Source organism: Grampus griseus, assembly GCF_964374135.1.
Source record: "Grampus griseus genome assembly, chromosome: 13".
Classification (NCBI taxonomy): Eukaryota; Metazoa; Chordata; class Mammalia; order Artiodactyla; family Delphinidae; genus Grampus; species Grampus griseus.
The window spans coordinates 42,021,467-42,039,385 of NC_139007.1; the positions used below are offsets into that span (position 1 = coordinate 42,021,467).

At 40.3% G+C, this 17,919-nt stretch overlaps 1 protein-coding gene across 1 annotated transcript; it reads left to right on the plus strand.

Annotated features, from left to right (window-relative positions):
- Positions 1 to 262: 262 nt before the first annotated feature.
- RFPL4B (ret finger protein like 4B) lies at positions 263 to 1,168 on the plus strand (the record flags this gene model as incomplete). Its single annotated transcript, XM_082668706.1, has 1 exon — positions 263 to 1,168. One exon carries the CDS (start codon positions 263 to 265, stop codon positions 1,166 to 1,168), a length of 906 nt encoding a protein of 301 aa, XP_082524832.1.
- Positions 1,169 to 17,919: the final 16,751 nt, after the last annotated feature.

Genomic DNA, 17,919 nt, shown 5'->3' on the forward strand with positions numbered 1-17,919 from the left:
GTCCTATTTCTCTTTCTTGTGATCACTTAAATTTTGGATAGTTTTCCTCACAGACAGTGCCTTTGCTATGATTCTCTGTTGACTTAGTGTCACTTTCTTGTCTAAACTACAGAAAGGTTTACATTATTTAATTTTTGTATTGGATTTAGGTACATCCTGACTATTGAAGAGCAGATCAGGTACTGAAGGCTCCCGATCGCTCCCAGAAGCTAATAAAGGGCCGCTTCAGATCAAGTCTGCTAAAGAGTGAACTTCAGGGACCATGGCCAACCGTCTGCAAGAGGAGGCAGCCTGTCCAGTCTGTCAGGAGGTTTTCCTCAACCCCATTGCTCTCTCCTGTGCCCACACTTTCTGCTTCGATTGCATGCAAAGTTGGATGGAAGAACAGAAGGATCTGAAATTGATCTGTCCCGTATGTCGAGGCGTCAATGAGAATCCTCCTTTGGAGGAATGGCAAGTTGGAGAACTGATTCTTCTCATCACACAGCATGGTTCCCAACTGGAGCAGGGTCTGCATGTGAATGACGAGTACCTGAAGTTCTGGGAGGACATAACTCTGGATGCAGCCACCGCCAACCCCTTTCTTGTCCTCTCTGATGACCTAAGGAGTGTCCAGTGTGGGAAGATCTGCCAGAACCTGATGGAAGATCCCCAGAGATTTGCATACTGGGCTTGTATCCTGGGCACTCCATGCTTCTCCTCTGGCTGTCATTACTGGGTGGTAGAAGTGGGAGAGGGGAATGAGTGGGCTCTGGGGGTCTGCAAAAAATCGGTTGACAGGAAGAGGAAGAGCGGTTTTTCCTCTGAACATGGCTTCTGGATCATCAGCATGAAGGCAGGAATAATCTATACCTGCTCCATCCCAGAAACCAGAATTCCTGCAAGCCCTGGCCTTAGCCAAGTAGGAATTTTTCTAGATATTGAGTTGGAAGAAATCAAGTTTTTTGATGTTAGCAATGATGCCCTCATCTACATACACAGTAATTTCTCCTGTTTGGAGCCTTTGTGTCCATTCTTTAGTCCTGAGCTCCCCGGAGAAGGTGATAATGGTGGCCCCCTAACCATCTGTCCATCAGGAACTCATCCCTTCCTAGAAAACTCCTGTGAGGTGAATGAGATCTCTGATGTGAGAAATGTCAGAATGACCCAAGAAGAGACAATTTTGTAGACTTTGTAGCTAAGCAATTTTAATTGATTTGAAGGCGTATTTTGTAGACCTTGCAGCTAAATACCTATGGGGTGTAGGGGGTGTTATTAAGCACTTTAAAGCCTCAGTTTTTCAGTCTTTACTTGGGGATAATTATATCTCTCAGCCAAACAGCTGTGATGATTAGAGACTACACTGCATTTATTCTGTAGTATATACAACGGGGAGTTTTAGATTATAAATTAAATTATTACATTTTGTGGATAGGAACAATGCCTTTTTCATTATTTCATGCCTTTTCTATAGTATAATTCCTGATAATGATAACTGTCTGGGGAAAAAGAAGAATGAGATGCCAGAGTGAGATATTTTGACATGAAAGTTAAATGAGAGAGACAAATGTACTGGGAAAGAACTGTTTTTTATTTTTACTTTCTTGAAAGACAAAGAACCTTTCACTGAGGTAGTGTTAGTGGTGATTCATGTTTGTCCTAATAAGGATGTTCAATAATTGGCATATTGGGTGGTTGTCAAAGTGGTATTGTATATATGATGGCCAAAAAGGTGCCAATAGGGTCAGTCAGAGAGTATCTGTCCTGGACTCCTTGCTTGGTGCCCTGCAGTTAACGTTGCACTTGCCTCTACCACAACTCGTTGTCAATAGATTGACTTTACTACACACGGGTTAGCAGACCCAAGTTTGGTCCAGTAACAGTTTCTCTAAGATTCTGGACCTTCTGGAATCAATTATATAAGGAGGGAAATGACTGTGGAACACTGGATCCTCTCACAACCTATCTGTAATTTGTGCCCCTCCCCCCATCACACCCACACTGTCCTAGACTGCAGTTTCCCACACCCCAGTCTTAAATGCTCATGATGGCTCCTTTTCAAACCATTCAGGGGCTTTCGGGTTGTATTTTTAAAATTTTACTGAGTCAGCCACTTCCAAGGTGGCATCTGTCCTAGGAATGCTGGGTTGGGACATGTTCTGGACTCTGACTTTGACTTCCTTTCCAAAGAGACCCAGAATTGTTGCAGGAAGAGGGACCCCTTCCAGGGCCGAAGAGTGGGCTCTTGTCTAACACTCAGAAATGAATTGCCTGAGGAGACATATGTACTGACAAAGCAAAAGACTTTACAGTAAGTCCCCTACATAAGAACCTTCAAGTTGTAAACTTTCAAAGATGCAAATGTACGTTCGCATGTCCAATCACGTAAGTTAGTTTACATGTCTGGCATACATTGTCACGTACGTGCATCCTCTACAAGTGGTTGTGCTTTTGTGTATTTTACTGTACAGTACCGTATAGAGTACAGTAGTACGGTATCTTTATTTCAAGCCCAAGTTGTCCAGAAGCAAGCGTAAAAGCAGCGGTGATGTAGTTGGTACTGCTAAGAAGCGCCAAGTGATAATGATGGAACTTGCTGTGCAACACGAGGAGCTTACTAATGAAGTCCTGATGGAACTGCAGGCGCAGAGAAGGGACAAAGAGAGACAATAGGAAGAAGAAGTAACTGAAGAACCAAAGAGATTCACAACACAGGAAATGGCAAGGGGATTTTCTTTACTTGAGGAGGCACTGTTAGTTTTTGAGTCATAGGACCCGAACGTAGAACGGTACATGAAGGTTGCAGCAGCCGATCAGGATGTAATCCAGCACTACCGTGTCATCTATGACGAGAAAAAAAGAGCTACTACCCAGACATCACTGGATCGTTTTTTCAAGAGGGTAGATAGAATGGAATCCAGCAAGGAACCAGAACCTGTGCCATCAACGTCAGGTGTGAGTGAAACTGCAGCTTGCCCTCCATCTCCTATTGCTGACGATCCTTCAGCTCTACCATCTCCCACCTCCTCTCCCTCCTCCAGTCAGTAACTCTTCTTGCCTGTTCACTCAATGCCAGCCCCTGTATGCCAGCTGTTGTACTGTACTACTGTACTTTTCAAGGTACTGTACTGTAGGATTAAAAATGTTTTCTTTAGTTTGTGTGTCTGTTTTTTATGTATTATTTGTGTGAAAAGTATTATAAACCTATTACAGTACATTACTGTATAGCCGATTGTGTTAGTTGGGTACGTAGGCTAACTTTGTTGGACTTACGAATAAATTGGACTTACGAACGTGCTCTCGGAACGGAACTCGTTCGTATGTAGGGGACTTACTGTATTGGGAAGGGGCTATGGCTGGGCGGAGAGCTGCAGGGTAAGGGAACCCAGGAGAACTGCTCTGCCACGTGGCTCGCAGTCTCAGGTTTTATGGTAATAGGTTAGTTTCCGGGTTGTCTCTGGCCAATCATCTTGCTTGGCCCATATTTGGTCTGACTCAGGGTCCTTCCTGGTGGCGCCAATATCTCTCAGCCAAGCTGGAGTCTAGCGCAAAGGATTCTGGGAAGTTGGTAGGACAATATTATGGGATGGCGTCTCCTCCTTCCTTTTGGCCCATCCCGAATTCTCCTGGTTAGTTTTCAGTGGCAGCACCATGTTCTTTATCGGGACCTCCTGTGGTGAGACAACTCATCGTGCCTGGCCAGTGTGAGCGGTTTCGGTTAATGGTTCCCTAACAGAATTGTCATCTCCCATTTCTTTCCAGCTCCATTGGAGATGAGGGACAGCCCAGTTGTGGTGTTTTGTTGTTGTTGTTATTCCCTTTTGATCCATATGATTTTATTTCAGGGGTCTCCTTGCCCTTCTCTGACACTGGGCCTAGGTGGGGACCACCCCAATCCACCTTAACAGGTGTTTGTATTGTTGAAACAAAAGTTTTCTGAGACAATACCTATGACAAGTAATAACACTATAATTTTATTTTATTATATTTTATTAGAAAAAATGCTGGTCTCACACACTAATTTGATTTCAGAACTCACCAATAGGTTAGAAGTGCAATTTGAAAAGCTGGGAAGGTCCCTGGGCTTCTCATGTCTTTGAGTGCTAAAGAGAAGGCAGCCCCAGTTTCCTAGGACTAGAGGTAACAGTATATATTATAATCTGCATATTTCAGCTTCTCTCAAGGACCATTTGCTTTAAGGGACTTTCTGTCTCTTCTTCAGGGGGATTTAAGTTCTAAGCTTTCCTTCATCCCAGCTAAAGGACCTGAGTGATTTTTTTCTTCATCAAACATTAAGGGAAAATGCCAGTGGCCAATGATTGGCCTGTTTCTTTTTTTCCTATCTGAATCACTGTGGCCCAGGGGAAATGATGGGGGCTGGGTCACATTCTCATCCTGTTGTCAATCGGTATTTTTCCTTAGCAAAATATTTCACATATCCAACTCTTTAGCATGTCTATTGCTACAGCCCTAATCTAAACCTCACACGTATCCCATCTGGACGGTTGTGACAGCCTCCTAACCTCCTTGCTCCACCCGCATCTTTCCATAGTTCACTTCCACCCGGGCACCAAAATGATTCTTTTAAACTATCCATCAGGTCATTCCTGTCTTAAACCCTGCAAGGATTAATAGGTCAGGGGGAATAAATTCTCTCAGATGCCCTCCCCCACACTCTCCCCTCACTCCTCTCCAGGAGCACTAGCTTTCTTTCCACCAGAGCCAGCTTCCCAGGGCTCAAATCCTATTTTTGTTACTTTCAGTTATGTGATTTTGGACAAGTTATCCAACTTCTCTATGCCTCAGTTTCCTACTTAGTAAACAGGGATTAATAAGAAACCCAGCCTTTAGGATTGTTATATGGATTAAATTTGATAATTCACCTCGATTGTTTAGCTCTGGGCCTTGCTTGTAGACTGTGCTATTTGTTGCCAATTAGTGACACCATCTAGTATCTTTGGTGACGTGTGAGGTTGGCTATTTATTTAACATACTCCTTACCATGTTGGAAACATCTTTTTAATCCCAGTTTTTAAAATACTTTAAACTTATTCAGGAAGAGGTATTGCATTTTGACTAGTCTTTTAGTAATGAAACAATTGTTTGGTATTACTTATGGATTGATAGAAGAAAGCATCTTGGTGTGCCCATCCCCCTCACACATCTGTGTAAGTTCCTTCCCTCCTTCTTCCCATCCCCCAGCTAACCCCTCCCACTGTTGCAAATTGTGGTGTGGACTGATGTATACGGAAAGGTTTTAATTGGCTCTGGGGGTAAAGGTGGAGTCAATTTGGGGAACAGAGCTCTGGTTGCCTCAAAAAGCAATAGTAGTATGAGGATAATTACAATTCTGAATCTAATTGGTATATTAGGATAATAACAATTATTATTGCACCTCCCACCTCCCTTCCAACAGCCCTTCTCAAATTTCAGCTTTCCAGCCCTCAGCCCTTACTACCCCAATCTGGGAATCCTTAATAAAATACCTCCCCACCCAAACTTGGACGGAATCATACCCCTTACTCTTTTTTTCACATCTACCTCTGCCTCTCCCTCACTATCCCTCCAAGCAATACGTTTTATACATAATGTTCTTTCCACTGTGGTCTTCTTGGACTAAACTGATTAAGTACCTATCCTACCCTACCTCAATTAGCATAACTGACTAAAACTACAGGCTAGGTGGGGAAGGAGAACAAGAAAAGGCTGTGGAGATGCAGGGAAAGAAGAGTGAGGGCCGGGCTGAGTTCCAACCAAGGCTAATGGTGAAGGAGGAACTCAGTCCTTCCCACCTGAGTCACAGGGACGGGGAAAAGCTTACACTACCTTCAACATCTCTATTTGGCAGGAAGACTAGTTCCCCACCACTCCAAGACATAGTTGATTTGAATGACTTTATTTGGCCATAAAGGCTCAGATGACATAAGCGGCAGGAGCAATGGTTCTCAGCCCTGGTTTCTCCTTACAGTCATGTGAGGAATTTCAAAAGTTCCCAGACCCCAAACCACGTCCTAAACCAATCAAATTGGAACCTCGGGGATGGGACCCAGACAATGGTACTTCTCCAAGTTTTCTAGGTGATTTCAGTGTGCAGCCAGGGTTGAAAATCACTGGACTAAAGAACTGGTTCCAAAAGTTTATTGTGCCTCAGAATTTCTTGGATGAATTCAGTAGGTCTGGGGTGGGGCCCCAAAATTTGCATTTGTAATCAGTTCCCAAGTGATGCTGGTGGGGACCACATTTAGAAACCAGTGGACTAGAGGACAGAGTGCACTTTAATTTTCATTCTTGAATTAAGTCCATTAATTAATTTAAAATTTAATTCCATTTTAGTTTTAATTTAACTTTAATTCTTGCATTAAAAACCAAAACAAATTAGAGAAACCCTGGAACAGTTGAAGAGAAGAGAGGGGGAATGAGGGAGGTTAGCTGGGATTAGATCAGTGTGTTTAGAAAACTCAGATAACATTATGGGCATTCTAGCCCACCACCAGCCCCTCTGCATATTGATCACAAGATTTTCATCAATTCTGGTACCCTGATAATACCCCAAAGTGTGTATAAAAATGACTGTTCACCATAATGTCCCAAGCCTGTATTCTTAATATTTGGTTTCAGGACTTTCTGTAAGAAAAAGGTTCTTGTTCAAGCCTTTCTGGGCCACCTTTTTTCCATAGAAAGCAATCAGGAAAAAGTGGTGAGATTTTCTGCTTCTTAAGAGGTTACTGTCTCTGGACAGTCTGTACATGTTCACTTAGAGTTTGGTGAGTGCTGTTCTTTGTTTTTCATAGGTGGCAGATTCTGCCCAGACTCTAAAATGTACTGATATGTATGGGTGCCACATGCAGCCTGGTCTTAGACTTCCTTGTGGCAAGCTTCTAAGAACCTTTCTTAAGAAACAGCTGGCTCTCCCTCTTTGCCCACTTTTTGGTCTCTTCCTTCATCCTGCTGCTCTACTCTCTTGGACTGTAAGGGTAAGGGGCTGCCTCAGGGCCTGAGAGAAGCCTGTGCCCATGAAGTGTACAGGGACCCCTGACGGCTGCACAGCCTCTCTGCTTGCCTTGGAACTTTACCTCTGACTTGACCAATGTGATACAGAAATAAACAGCTTTCCATTTTAAGCCTGTGTTATGATGTGATTTCTTTCTATTTTTTGGATTTTATTTTATTTATTTTTATATAGGAGGTTCTTATTAGTTATCTGTTTTATACATATTACTGTATATATATCAATCCCAATCTCCCAATTCATCCCACCACCACCACTGCCACACCGCCCTCACCCCACCATTTCCCCCACTTGGTGTCCATACGTTTGTTCTCTACATCTGTGTTTTTATTTCTGCCCTGCAAACCGGTTCATCTGTACCATTTTTCTAGGTTCCACATATATGCGTTAATATACAATATTTGTTTTTCTCTTTCTGACTTACTTCACTCTGTATGACAGTCTCTAGATCCATCCACGTCTCTACAAATGACCCAATTTTATTCCTTTTGGTGGCTGAGTAATATTCCATTGTATATATGTACCACATCTTCTTTATCAATTCATCTGTTGATGGGCATTTAGGTTGCTTACAAGACCTGGCTATTGTAAATAGTGCTGCAGTGAACATTGAGGTGCACGTGTCTTTTTGAATTATGGTTTTCTCTGGGTATATGCCCAGTAGTGGGATTGCTGGGTCATATGGTAATTCTATTTTTAGTTTTTTAAGGAACATCCATACTGTTCTCCATAGTGGCTGTATCAATTTACACTGCCTTTTCTCCACACCCTCTCCAGAATTTGTTGTTTGTAGATTTTCTGATGATGCCCATTCTAAGTGGTGTGAGGTGATACCTCATTGTAGATTTCACTTGCATTTCTCTAATAATTAGTGATGTTGAGCAGATTTTCATGTGCATCTTGGCCATCTGTGTGTCTTCTTTGGAGAAATGTCTATTTAGGTCTTCTGCCCATTTTTGGATTGGGTTGTTTCGTTTTTTAATATTGACCTGCATGAACTGTTTATACATTTGGAGATTAATCCTTTGCTGATTTGTTTGCAAATATTTTCTCCCATTCTGAGGGTTTTCTTTTCATCTTGTTTGTAGTTTCCTTTGCTGTGCAAAAACTTTGAAGTTTCATTAGGTCCCATTTGTTTATTTTTGTTTTTATTTCCATTACTCTAGCAGGTGGATCAAAAAAGATCTTGCTGTGATTTGTGTCAAAGAGTGTTCTTCCTATGTTTTCCTTTAAGAGCTTTATAGTGTCCGGTCTTACATTTAGGACTCTAATCCATTTTGAGTTTATTTTTGTGTATGGTGTTTGGGAGTGTTCTAATTTCATTCTTTTACATGTAGCTGTCCAGTTTTCCCAGCACCACTTATTTAAGAGAGTGTCTTTTCTCCATTGTATATCCTTGCCTCCTTTGTGATAGATTATTTGATGATAGGTATGTGGGTTTATCTCTGGGCTTTCTATCTTGTTCTATTGATCTATGTTTCTGTTTTTGTGCCAGTACCATATTGTCTTAATTACTGTAGCTTTGTAGTATAGTCTGAAGTCAGGGAGTCTGATTCCTCCAACTCCGTTTTTTCCCTCAAGACTGCTTTGGCTATTTGGGGTCTTTTGTGTCTCCATACAAATTTTAAGATTTTTTGTTCTAGTTCTGTAAAAAATGCCACTGGTAATTTGATAGGGATTGCATTGAATCTGTAGATTGCTTTGGGTAGTATAGTCATCTTCACAATATTGATTCTTCCAATCTAAGAACATGGTATATCTCTCCATCTGTTTGTGTCATCTTTGATTTCTTTCATCAGTGTCATAGTTTTCTGAGTATGGGTCTCTTACCTCCTTAGGTAGGTTTATTCCTAGGTATTTTATTCTTTTTGTTGCAATGGTGAATAGGTTTGTTTCCTTAATTTCTCTTTCTGATCTTTTGTTGTTAGTGTATAGAAATGCAAGAGATTTCTGTGTATTAATTTTCTATCCTGTAACTTTACCAAATTCACTGATTAGCTCTAGGAGTTTTCTGGTGGCATATTTAGGATTCTCTAGATATAGTATCAAGTCATCTGCAAGCAGTGACAGTTTTACATCTTCTTTTCCAATTTGTATTCCTTTTATTTCTTTTTCTTCTCTGATTGCCGTGGCTAGGACTTCCAAAACTATGTTGAATAATAGTGGTGAGAGTGGGCAACCTTGTCTTGTTCCTGATCTTAGAGGAAATGCTTTTAATTTTTCACCATTGAGAATGATGTTTGCTCTGAGTTTATCATATATGGCCTTTATTATGTTAAAGTAGGTTAGCTCTATGCCCACTTTCTGGAGAGTTTTTATCATAAATGGGTGTTGAATTTTGTCAGAAGCTTTTTCTGGATCTATTTAGATGATCATATGGTTTTTATTCTTCAACTTGTTAATATGGTGTATCATATTGATTGACTTGTGTATATTGAAGAATCCTTGCATCCCTGGGATAAATCCCACTTGATCATGGTGTATGATCCTTTTAATGTGTTGTTGAATTCTGTTTGCTAGCATTTTGTTGAGGATTTTTGCATCTATATTCATCAGTGATATTGGTCTGTAATTTTCTTTTTTTGTAGTATCTTTGTCTGGTTTTGGTATCAGGGTGATGGTGGCCTCATAGAATGAGTTTGGGAGTGTTCCTTCCTCTGCAATTTTTGGAAGAGTTTGAGAAGGATGGGTGTTAGCTCTTCTCTAAATGTTTGATAGAACTCACCTGTGAAGTCATCTAGTCCTGGACTTTTGTTTGTTGGAAGATTTTTAATCACAGTTTCAATTCATTACTTGTGATTGTTCTGTTCATATTTTCTATTTCTTCCTGGTTCAGTCTTGGAAAGTTTTACCTTTCTAAGAATTAGTCCCTTTCTTCCAGGTTGTCCATTTTATTGGCATAGTATTGCTTGTAGTAGTCTCTTATGATGCTTTGTATTTCTGCATTGTCCATTGTAACTTCTCCTTTTTCATTTCTAATTTTATTGATTTGAGTCCTCTCCCTCTTTTTCTTGATGAATGTGACTAATGATTTATCAATTTTGTTTATCTTCTCAAAGAACCAGCTTTTAGTTTTATTGATCTTTGCTATTGTTTTCTTTGTTTCTATTTCATTTATTTCTGCTCTGATCTTTATGATTTCTTTCCTTCTACTAACTTTGGGTTTTGTTTGTTCTTCTTTCTCTAGTTCCTTTAGGTGTAAGGTTAGATTTTATTTGAGATTTTTCATGTTTCTTGAGGTAGGCTTGTATTGCTATAAACTTCCCTCTTAGAGTTGCTTTTGCTGCATCCCGTCAGTTTTGAATCATCATGTTTTCACTGTACTTTGTCTCTCGGTATTTTGTGATTTCCTCCTTGATTTCTTCAGTGATCTCTTGGTTATTAGTAACGTGTTGTTTAGCCTCCATGTGTTTGTGTTTTCTACTTTTTTTTCCCTGTAATTGATTTCTAATCTCATAGCGTTGGGGTCGGAAATGATGCTTGATATGACTTCAATTTTCTTAAATTTACCGAGGCTTGATTTGTGACCCAAGATGTGGTCTATCCTGGAGAATGTTCCATGTGCACTTGAGAAGAAAGTGTAATCTGCTGTTTTTGGATGGAATGTCCTGTAAATATCAATTAAATCTATCTGGTCTATTGTGTCATTTAAAGCTTGTGTTTCCTTATTAATTTTCTGTTTGGATGATCTGTCCATTGGTGTAAGTGAGGTGTTAAAGTCCCCCACTATTATTGTGTTACTGTCAATTTCCTCTTTTATAGCTGTTAGCAATTGGCTTATGTATTGAGGTGCTCCTATGTTGGGTGCATATATATTTATAATTGTTATATCTTCTTCTTGGATTGATCCCTTGATCATTATGTAGTGTCTTTCCTTGTCTCTTGTAACATTCTTTGTTTTAAAGTCTATTTTTTCTGATATGAGTATTGCTACTCCAGCTTTCTTGTGATTTCCATTTGCATGTAATATGTTTTTCCATCCCCTCACTTTCAGTCTGTATGTGTCCCTAGGTCTGAAGTGGGTTTCTTATAGACAGCATATATTACTGGTCTTGTTTTTGTATTCATTCAGCCAGTCTGTGTCTTTTGGTTGGAGCATTTGACCCATTTACATTCAAGGTGATTGTCGACATGTGTGCTCCTATTACCATTTTCTTAATTGACTTGGGTGTGTTTTTGTGGATCTTTTTCTTCTCTTATGTTTCCCGCTTAGAGAAGTTCCTGTAGTATTTGTTGTAAAGCTGGTTTGGTGGTGCTGAATTCTCTTAGCTTTTGCTTGTCTGTAAAGCTTTTGATTTCTCTGTTGAATCTGAATGAGATCCTTGCCAGGTAGAGTAATCTTGGTTGTAGTTTCTTCCCTTTCATCCCATTAAATATATCATGCCACTCCCTTCTGGCTTGTAGAGTTTCTTCTGAAAAATCAGCTGTTAAACTTAATGGGAGTTCCCTTGTATGTTATTTGTCATTTTTCCCTTGTTGCTTTCAATAATTTTTCTTTGTCTTTAATTTTTGTCAATTTGATTGCTATGTGTCTCGGCCTGTTTCTCCTTGGATTTATCCTGCCTGGAACTCTCTGTGCTTCCTGGACTTGGGTGGCGATTTCCTTTCCCATGTTAGGGAAATTTTCTACAATAATCTCTTCAAATATTTTCTCGGGTCCTTTCTCTGTCTCTCTCTTCTCCTTCTCGGACCCCCATAATGCAAATGTTGTTGCGTTTAATGTTGTCCCGGAGGTCTGTTAGGCTGTCTTCATTTCGTTTCATTCTTTATTCTGTTCCATGGCAGTGTATTCCACCATTCTGTCTTCCAGGTCACTTATCTGTTCTTCTGCCTCAGTTATTCTGCTATTGATTCCTTCTAGTGTATTTTTCATTTCAGTTATTGTATTGTTCATCTCTGTTTGTTTTTTCTTTAATTCTTCTAGTTGTTTGTTCTTTAATTCTTCTAGGTCTTTGTAACACATTTCTTGCATCTTCTCGATCTTTGCCTCCATTCTTTTCCCAAGGTCCTGGATCGTCTTCACTGTCATTATTCTGAATTCTTTTTCTGGAAGGTTGCCTATCTCCACTGCATTTAGTTGTTTTTCTGGCGTTTGATCTTGTTCCTTCATCTGGTACAAAGTCCTCTGCCTTTTCATTTTGTCTGTCTTTCTGTGAATGTGGGTTTCCTTCCACAGGCTGCAGAATTGTTGATGTGATTTCTTTTGTATTATGATTCCTACTCATCCTGTGTGATATGTTTAGGATTTAAGTTAAGACATGTTAAGTACTTCAAAATGGAGTTGTAGTGGCCAATGTGAACTTCCACGCTGGTTGTTTAGTCTTAGAGGGATAAACTAAGAATATGACTTTAGATAAGAAGTTTGATGGCCAAGTACATCTCTGGAACAGAAGGAGGAACTGATAGATTTGGGACCCCCTTTCCTGGGGTAACCTTTACTCCAAGAGACCACTGAGCAGAGTGAGTTGAAGCCTGTTCTCTGGAGGACCCCACCCTGCCTGGCTGAGAGCCTGTTCCATTGGATGCTGCTGCAGGCTTATCTGTGGGAGCCCAGGGCGACTTCCTGCTCACATTTGTCCCAAGATCCATTGCTGGACCAAAGACACCTGCTTGTGCTGAGATGCCTCCTTCCTGGCTTCTCCTTGGAGTGGCTCGTTACTCCCTTATCCCTCCTTTGACTGACCTATGTTGTGGGCTAATTGTGTGCAATAAACTGGCTGATTCCTGAATTGAATATGGCTGGGTTTCCTTTATCTCCAATCCCAGGATTTTCACCTGGCCTCACCTCTGGGCCCCCGAGACAAACACACTCATTTCTGTGTTCTCCTTGCAGCTGGCCTTACTCCTGACTCATACTCTGGGGCACCAACATCTCTATGACATGGTGGTGATTGATTTTTGGGTGTTGTCCAGAGAACTCCTTCCCCGTGTGCCTGTCTTGAGAACTGTGGAGCAGCCCTAAATGCTTGTGTCTATTTCACCTTGTCTTCCTTGGTGCCCTGGCGGTTGTCTTCCAGGATTTTGCAGACTCACAGTCTGCCCTCAGCTTCCTTCCTCTCTTCACTGACCAGCTTCAATAACTGAAAGACAATGTGCAAAGTGCACCTCTGCTTTCTCTTTTAATAGAAAATGCCAAACATTTAGAGGACAGAATATTTAGAGGACAGAATAGCAAATCTTCATGTACTTATCACTCAGTTTCAACAATTATCAACAAATGTCCAAAATCCTCATTGGATTACTTAAGAGCCAATCTCACACATCATTTCATCCATAAATGCTCACTAAATATCTCTAAATGAAAAGCACTTAAGAAAATTATGATACCATTATCATATATAAAATGTTAATGATTCCTTAATGTCATCAAACATCCAATCAACATTCCCATTCTCCCTTCTGACTCAGCTCTGAGAGTTTCACTTTAAGTAGCGCCAGATATCCTAAGCTGGTCCAAGATTTATTTACCTAAATTATGGAGTCCCTGTACTTTCGTTTGTTGTTTTTTTAATGTGTTTTTTAAAAAATTAATTAATTAATTAATTAATCTATTTTTGGCTGCATTGTGTCTTCGTTGCTGCGTGCAGGCTTTCTCTAGTTGTGGCAAGTGGGGGCTACTCTTTGTTGTGGTGCACAGGCTTCTCATTGTGGTGGCTTCTCTTGTTGAGGAGCATGGGCTCTAGGTGCACAGGCTTCAGTAGTTGTGGCACCCGGGCTCAGTAGTTGTGGTGCACAAGCTTAGTTGCTCCACGGCATGTAGGATCTTCCCAGACCAGGGCTCGAACACATGTTCCCTGCATTGGCAGGCAGATTCTTAACCACTGCGCCACCAGGGAAGTCCCTCCCTGTACTTTCTGTATCAAGGTTTCCAACCTCAAAACAGGAAGGCACTTTTTTTCTAGTTTTCTTAAGGTGCTTAAGAAAAAAATCAGGACCCTCCTCACCAACCCCAACCCCTGCCCTGCCCCAGCCACTGTGTCAATCTAAAGCCTGCAAGGAGCACCTGGGATCCTGCCACAGTGACTGAGATGTAGCTTGTTTCAAGGGGACTAATGATCTTAAAGTTCCAACTTCTGGATTTGTATCCACCAGAGGTATTTTTCACATTCTGATACTCGCTACCTTTTTAAAAACCAGATAATGAAAGCACATGGTACAATATTCAAAAAGGCACAGAGTGTAACTGTCTCAAGACACTCTTGTCCCCACTTACCTCATTCTCCCCACAAACAACTGTGGTTACCAATTGCTTGGGGGCTCTTCCAGAGGTATTGTATATGTATACGTATATATTTTACAAAAATGTTCATTTAGTACATACTTTGCTTTGCACCTTGCTTTTTTTCACTTGAGAGTATTTAAGGAGATTTACTTTAAATGGTCTTTTCCCAAGTCTCAGATAATGAGGGCTTCCCGTACTGTGTTTATCAACTTAGCCAATTTTCTGGAAACAGTCCTCAATAAGATTTGTAAGTGTAACACTTCCTTTGTTTTTCCAGGAAGCCACTAATCCTTCTCACAATAAAACCCATGGCACTGTGACTGCCATCAAAAAATTGCTAGAGTGTCTAATTACTACAAAATACCAGTAAAAACAGACTGACCTCATGCCCCGTATCTTTCAAGTAAGAAATTATTTTTTAAGCATAGATAGTTAAAAAAATGATGTTTTGGTAAAATCCTTAGAAAAGGCTGCAATGCCAGATTTATTGAAGGACGTGGATTGTGATCTCAGGTGATTCTCTGGAGACCTTAATGAAGGGTAAGAGCAGGAAGTTGGCAGTGATTTCTTAGAGAAAAAGGATGCTAATGCTTCACTTTACCAGGCTCTGAACATACAATCTGTGGCCAAAGGGGGAAGCCCAGTATTGGGCAGTGCTGGAGATCCTGAGCTAGGCTAACAAGGGCAGAAGCATAACAGGGGTGCAAGTTTATCATTAAAGGTGTTGATGTTTTTAAGACTTGGCTTGAGTGGAGAGTCCACAAAAGAAGGCAGAGGAGGAGGTGGACTTTGGCTTGTAAATAATTAGCTCAGACCCAGATACTCCAGATAGCCTGAGAAGAGGAATTTTAATTTAATATATAAAGATTATTTTAAAGGTGTATCTACCCACTGTTTTTTCTGCAAGATGATGAACCAAAGAATAGAACTGAGATTATACTTTTCCCTGATTAAAATGGACCAGAGTCCTGGAAAGCTAATTATTATAAGTAGTTCTAGAAGGTCTTTATTTTTATTCATATACTGTTATTTATTTATTCATACATTTTATTGTGCATGAAACGTATATCTTTTCTTCTTCAGACATAGCACTTAAATCCAATGGTTGAGTTCTGGAGAAAAAAAAAAAAAATTCAGGTTTTAGAAACCACAAACAGACTTTGTCAGGTATCTGTTCTAGGGCTTCCCTGGTGGCGCAGTGGTTGAGAGTCCGCCTGCCGATGCAGGGGACACGGGTTCGTTCCCCGGTCCGGGAGGATCCCACATGCCGCGAAGTGGCTGGGCCCGTGAGCCATGGCCGCTGAGCCTGCGCGTTCGGAGCCTGTGCTCCGCAACGGAAGAGGCCACAACAGTGAGAGGCCCGCGTACCAAAAAAAAAAAAAAAAAAAAAAAAAAAAAAAATTGTTCTACTCAGAAGCACAAACACTTCTCATCAAGAGTTTTTAAGTTCAAAATAGGTTATATCTCCTTAATGTTACAAATTGAGGCAGATTAAATACATAAACCCTTACCAATGATTGCCATATATTTTTCTAAAAACATTTACTTTGTGCTTCTCATAACCACTGAAGCTCCATTTAAGCTCATTTTTTGTTTTTTGATGAAGATGGCAGAGATGAACCAATGACATCTGAACTTCACAAAGTGTGGCAGAGTTTAAAAAATAAAGTGGCATGTCCTATTTGTCTAGATTATTTTTCTGAACATCCGTATTAAAAATACAGATCTGTGTAGTGATGATAAATGATTGGCTAATGATTGACTGATAGCCAGTCACTCATCTCTTCATCAGCACTGTGCTGAAAATAATGAGATTCCTTCTTTCTGGTCCTCATTTCTATATTGGCAATTAAACCCTCCCCTTTCCCACCATAAATGAAGGTCTGTGACATCAAAGAATTTCTACCCTCACGTCTTGCTTCTTGGTAATCTAAATATATCTCAGGTGTGTACAGAGGCTTCTGGTTGAAGTTCATGGGCCCAGAGCACATGTTACCTTCTCTTGGAATGACAAGAAGGAAGTACCAAGAGATGCAATTTGTAAGAAATTTGAGAACGGGGAGCTGGAAACTGATGAAATAAAATTTATATTTTATAGCAAGACAAGAAAAATTTAAACATATAATTTTACTCTGCCAGTTTGGACCTCCTCCCTCCCCTTTAGTGTGTATTGTGCATCTGGATTAACCAGACCTCCTTAGGACATAATCTTCCTACTTAATCTTGTAAGGGGCCATTAGGGTTATAATCCTCAGGTTGGCTCAAATAAAATTTTCCATTTTTTTCTTAGATTAACTACTGACTAATTTTGTTAACATATGCATGATATAGCCAAAAGGATATTAGAGATACCCACCAGAGGACACCTGGTGTCTACTCCCAACTGGCACTGAGTACCAGCACGGGCCCTGTTGAACCCCACCAGCTTCTTAGTACTCCTCAGGTGTTCCAGAGAGTTCTCCTGATATCTGGATCTCATTGCTTTTAAGTGATGAATTTTATTTGAGCTGTTTTCACTTAAGACTTAGAGTTTTAAGGGGCACCGGTACATTTCCTAGGCAGGGACCTAGGGGGATCTGGGCAGGAGGCCCAGGGAAATATAAATGGTTGGGTTTTTGTTAAATTTGCCTTAAATTGAAAAAAAAAAACCAGTTAATATAGGGTCTAAACAAACCTTTTGCTAGGGAAATGAGACTGGATTATTCAGTTCTGAAGAACAAGGGACATTTGCTCCGTCTGGCCACAGGGTGTTCTCAGGTGACTTGAGAACCTACTAGAAGTGTCTGAGGATCAATCCTCGTGACATGCAGTGGTTCCTTTTTTTTTTTTAATTTTATTGAAGTACAGTTGATTTACAATGTGTTTAATTCCTGCTGTACAGCGAAGTGACTGAGTTATACATATATATATTCTTTTCATATTCTTTTCCATTATGGTTTATCACAGGTTATTAAATATAGTTCCCTGTGCTATACAGTAGGACCTTGTTGTTTAGCCATCCTATATATAATAGTGTGCATCTGCTAATCCCAAACTCCCAGTCCTTTCCTCCCCCGCTCGCCCTCCCGCTTGGCAACCACAAGTCTGTTCTCTATATCTGTAAGTCTGTTTTTGTTTCATTTGTGTCATATTTTAGATTCCACATATAAGTGATATCATATGGTATTTGTCTTTCTCTTTCTGACTTACTTCACTTGGTATGATAATCTCTCGGTCTATCCATGTTGCTGCAAATGGCATTATTTCATTCTTTTTAATGGCTGAGTAGTATTCCATTGTATATATGTACATCTTCTTTATCCATTCCTCTGTCAATGGAAATTTAGGTTGTTTCCATGTCTTGTCTGTTGTAAATAGTGCTGCTATGAACATAGGGGTGCATGTATCTTTTCAAATTACAGTTTTGGGTATATACCCAGGAGTGGGATTGCTGGATCATGTGGCAAATCTATTTTTATTTTTTGAGGAACCTCCATACTGTTTTCCATAGGGGCTGCACCAATTTACATCCCTGCCAACAGTGTAAGAGGGTTCCCTTCTCTCCACACCGTCTTCAGCATTTGTTATTTGTAGACTTTTTAATGATGGCAATTCTGACTGGTGTAAGCTGGTACCTCATTGTAGTTTTGATTTGCATTTCTCTAATAATTAGCAATGATTAGCATCTTTTCATGTGCATACTTGGCCATCTGTGTGTCTTCTTAGGAGA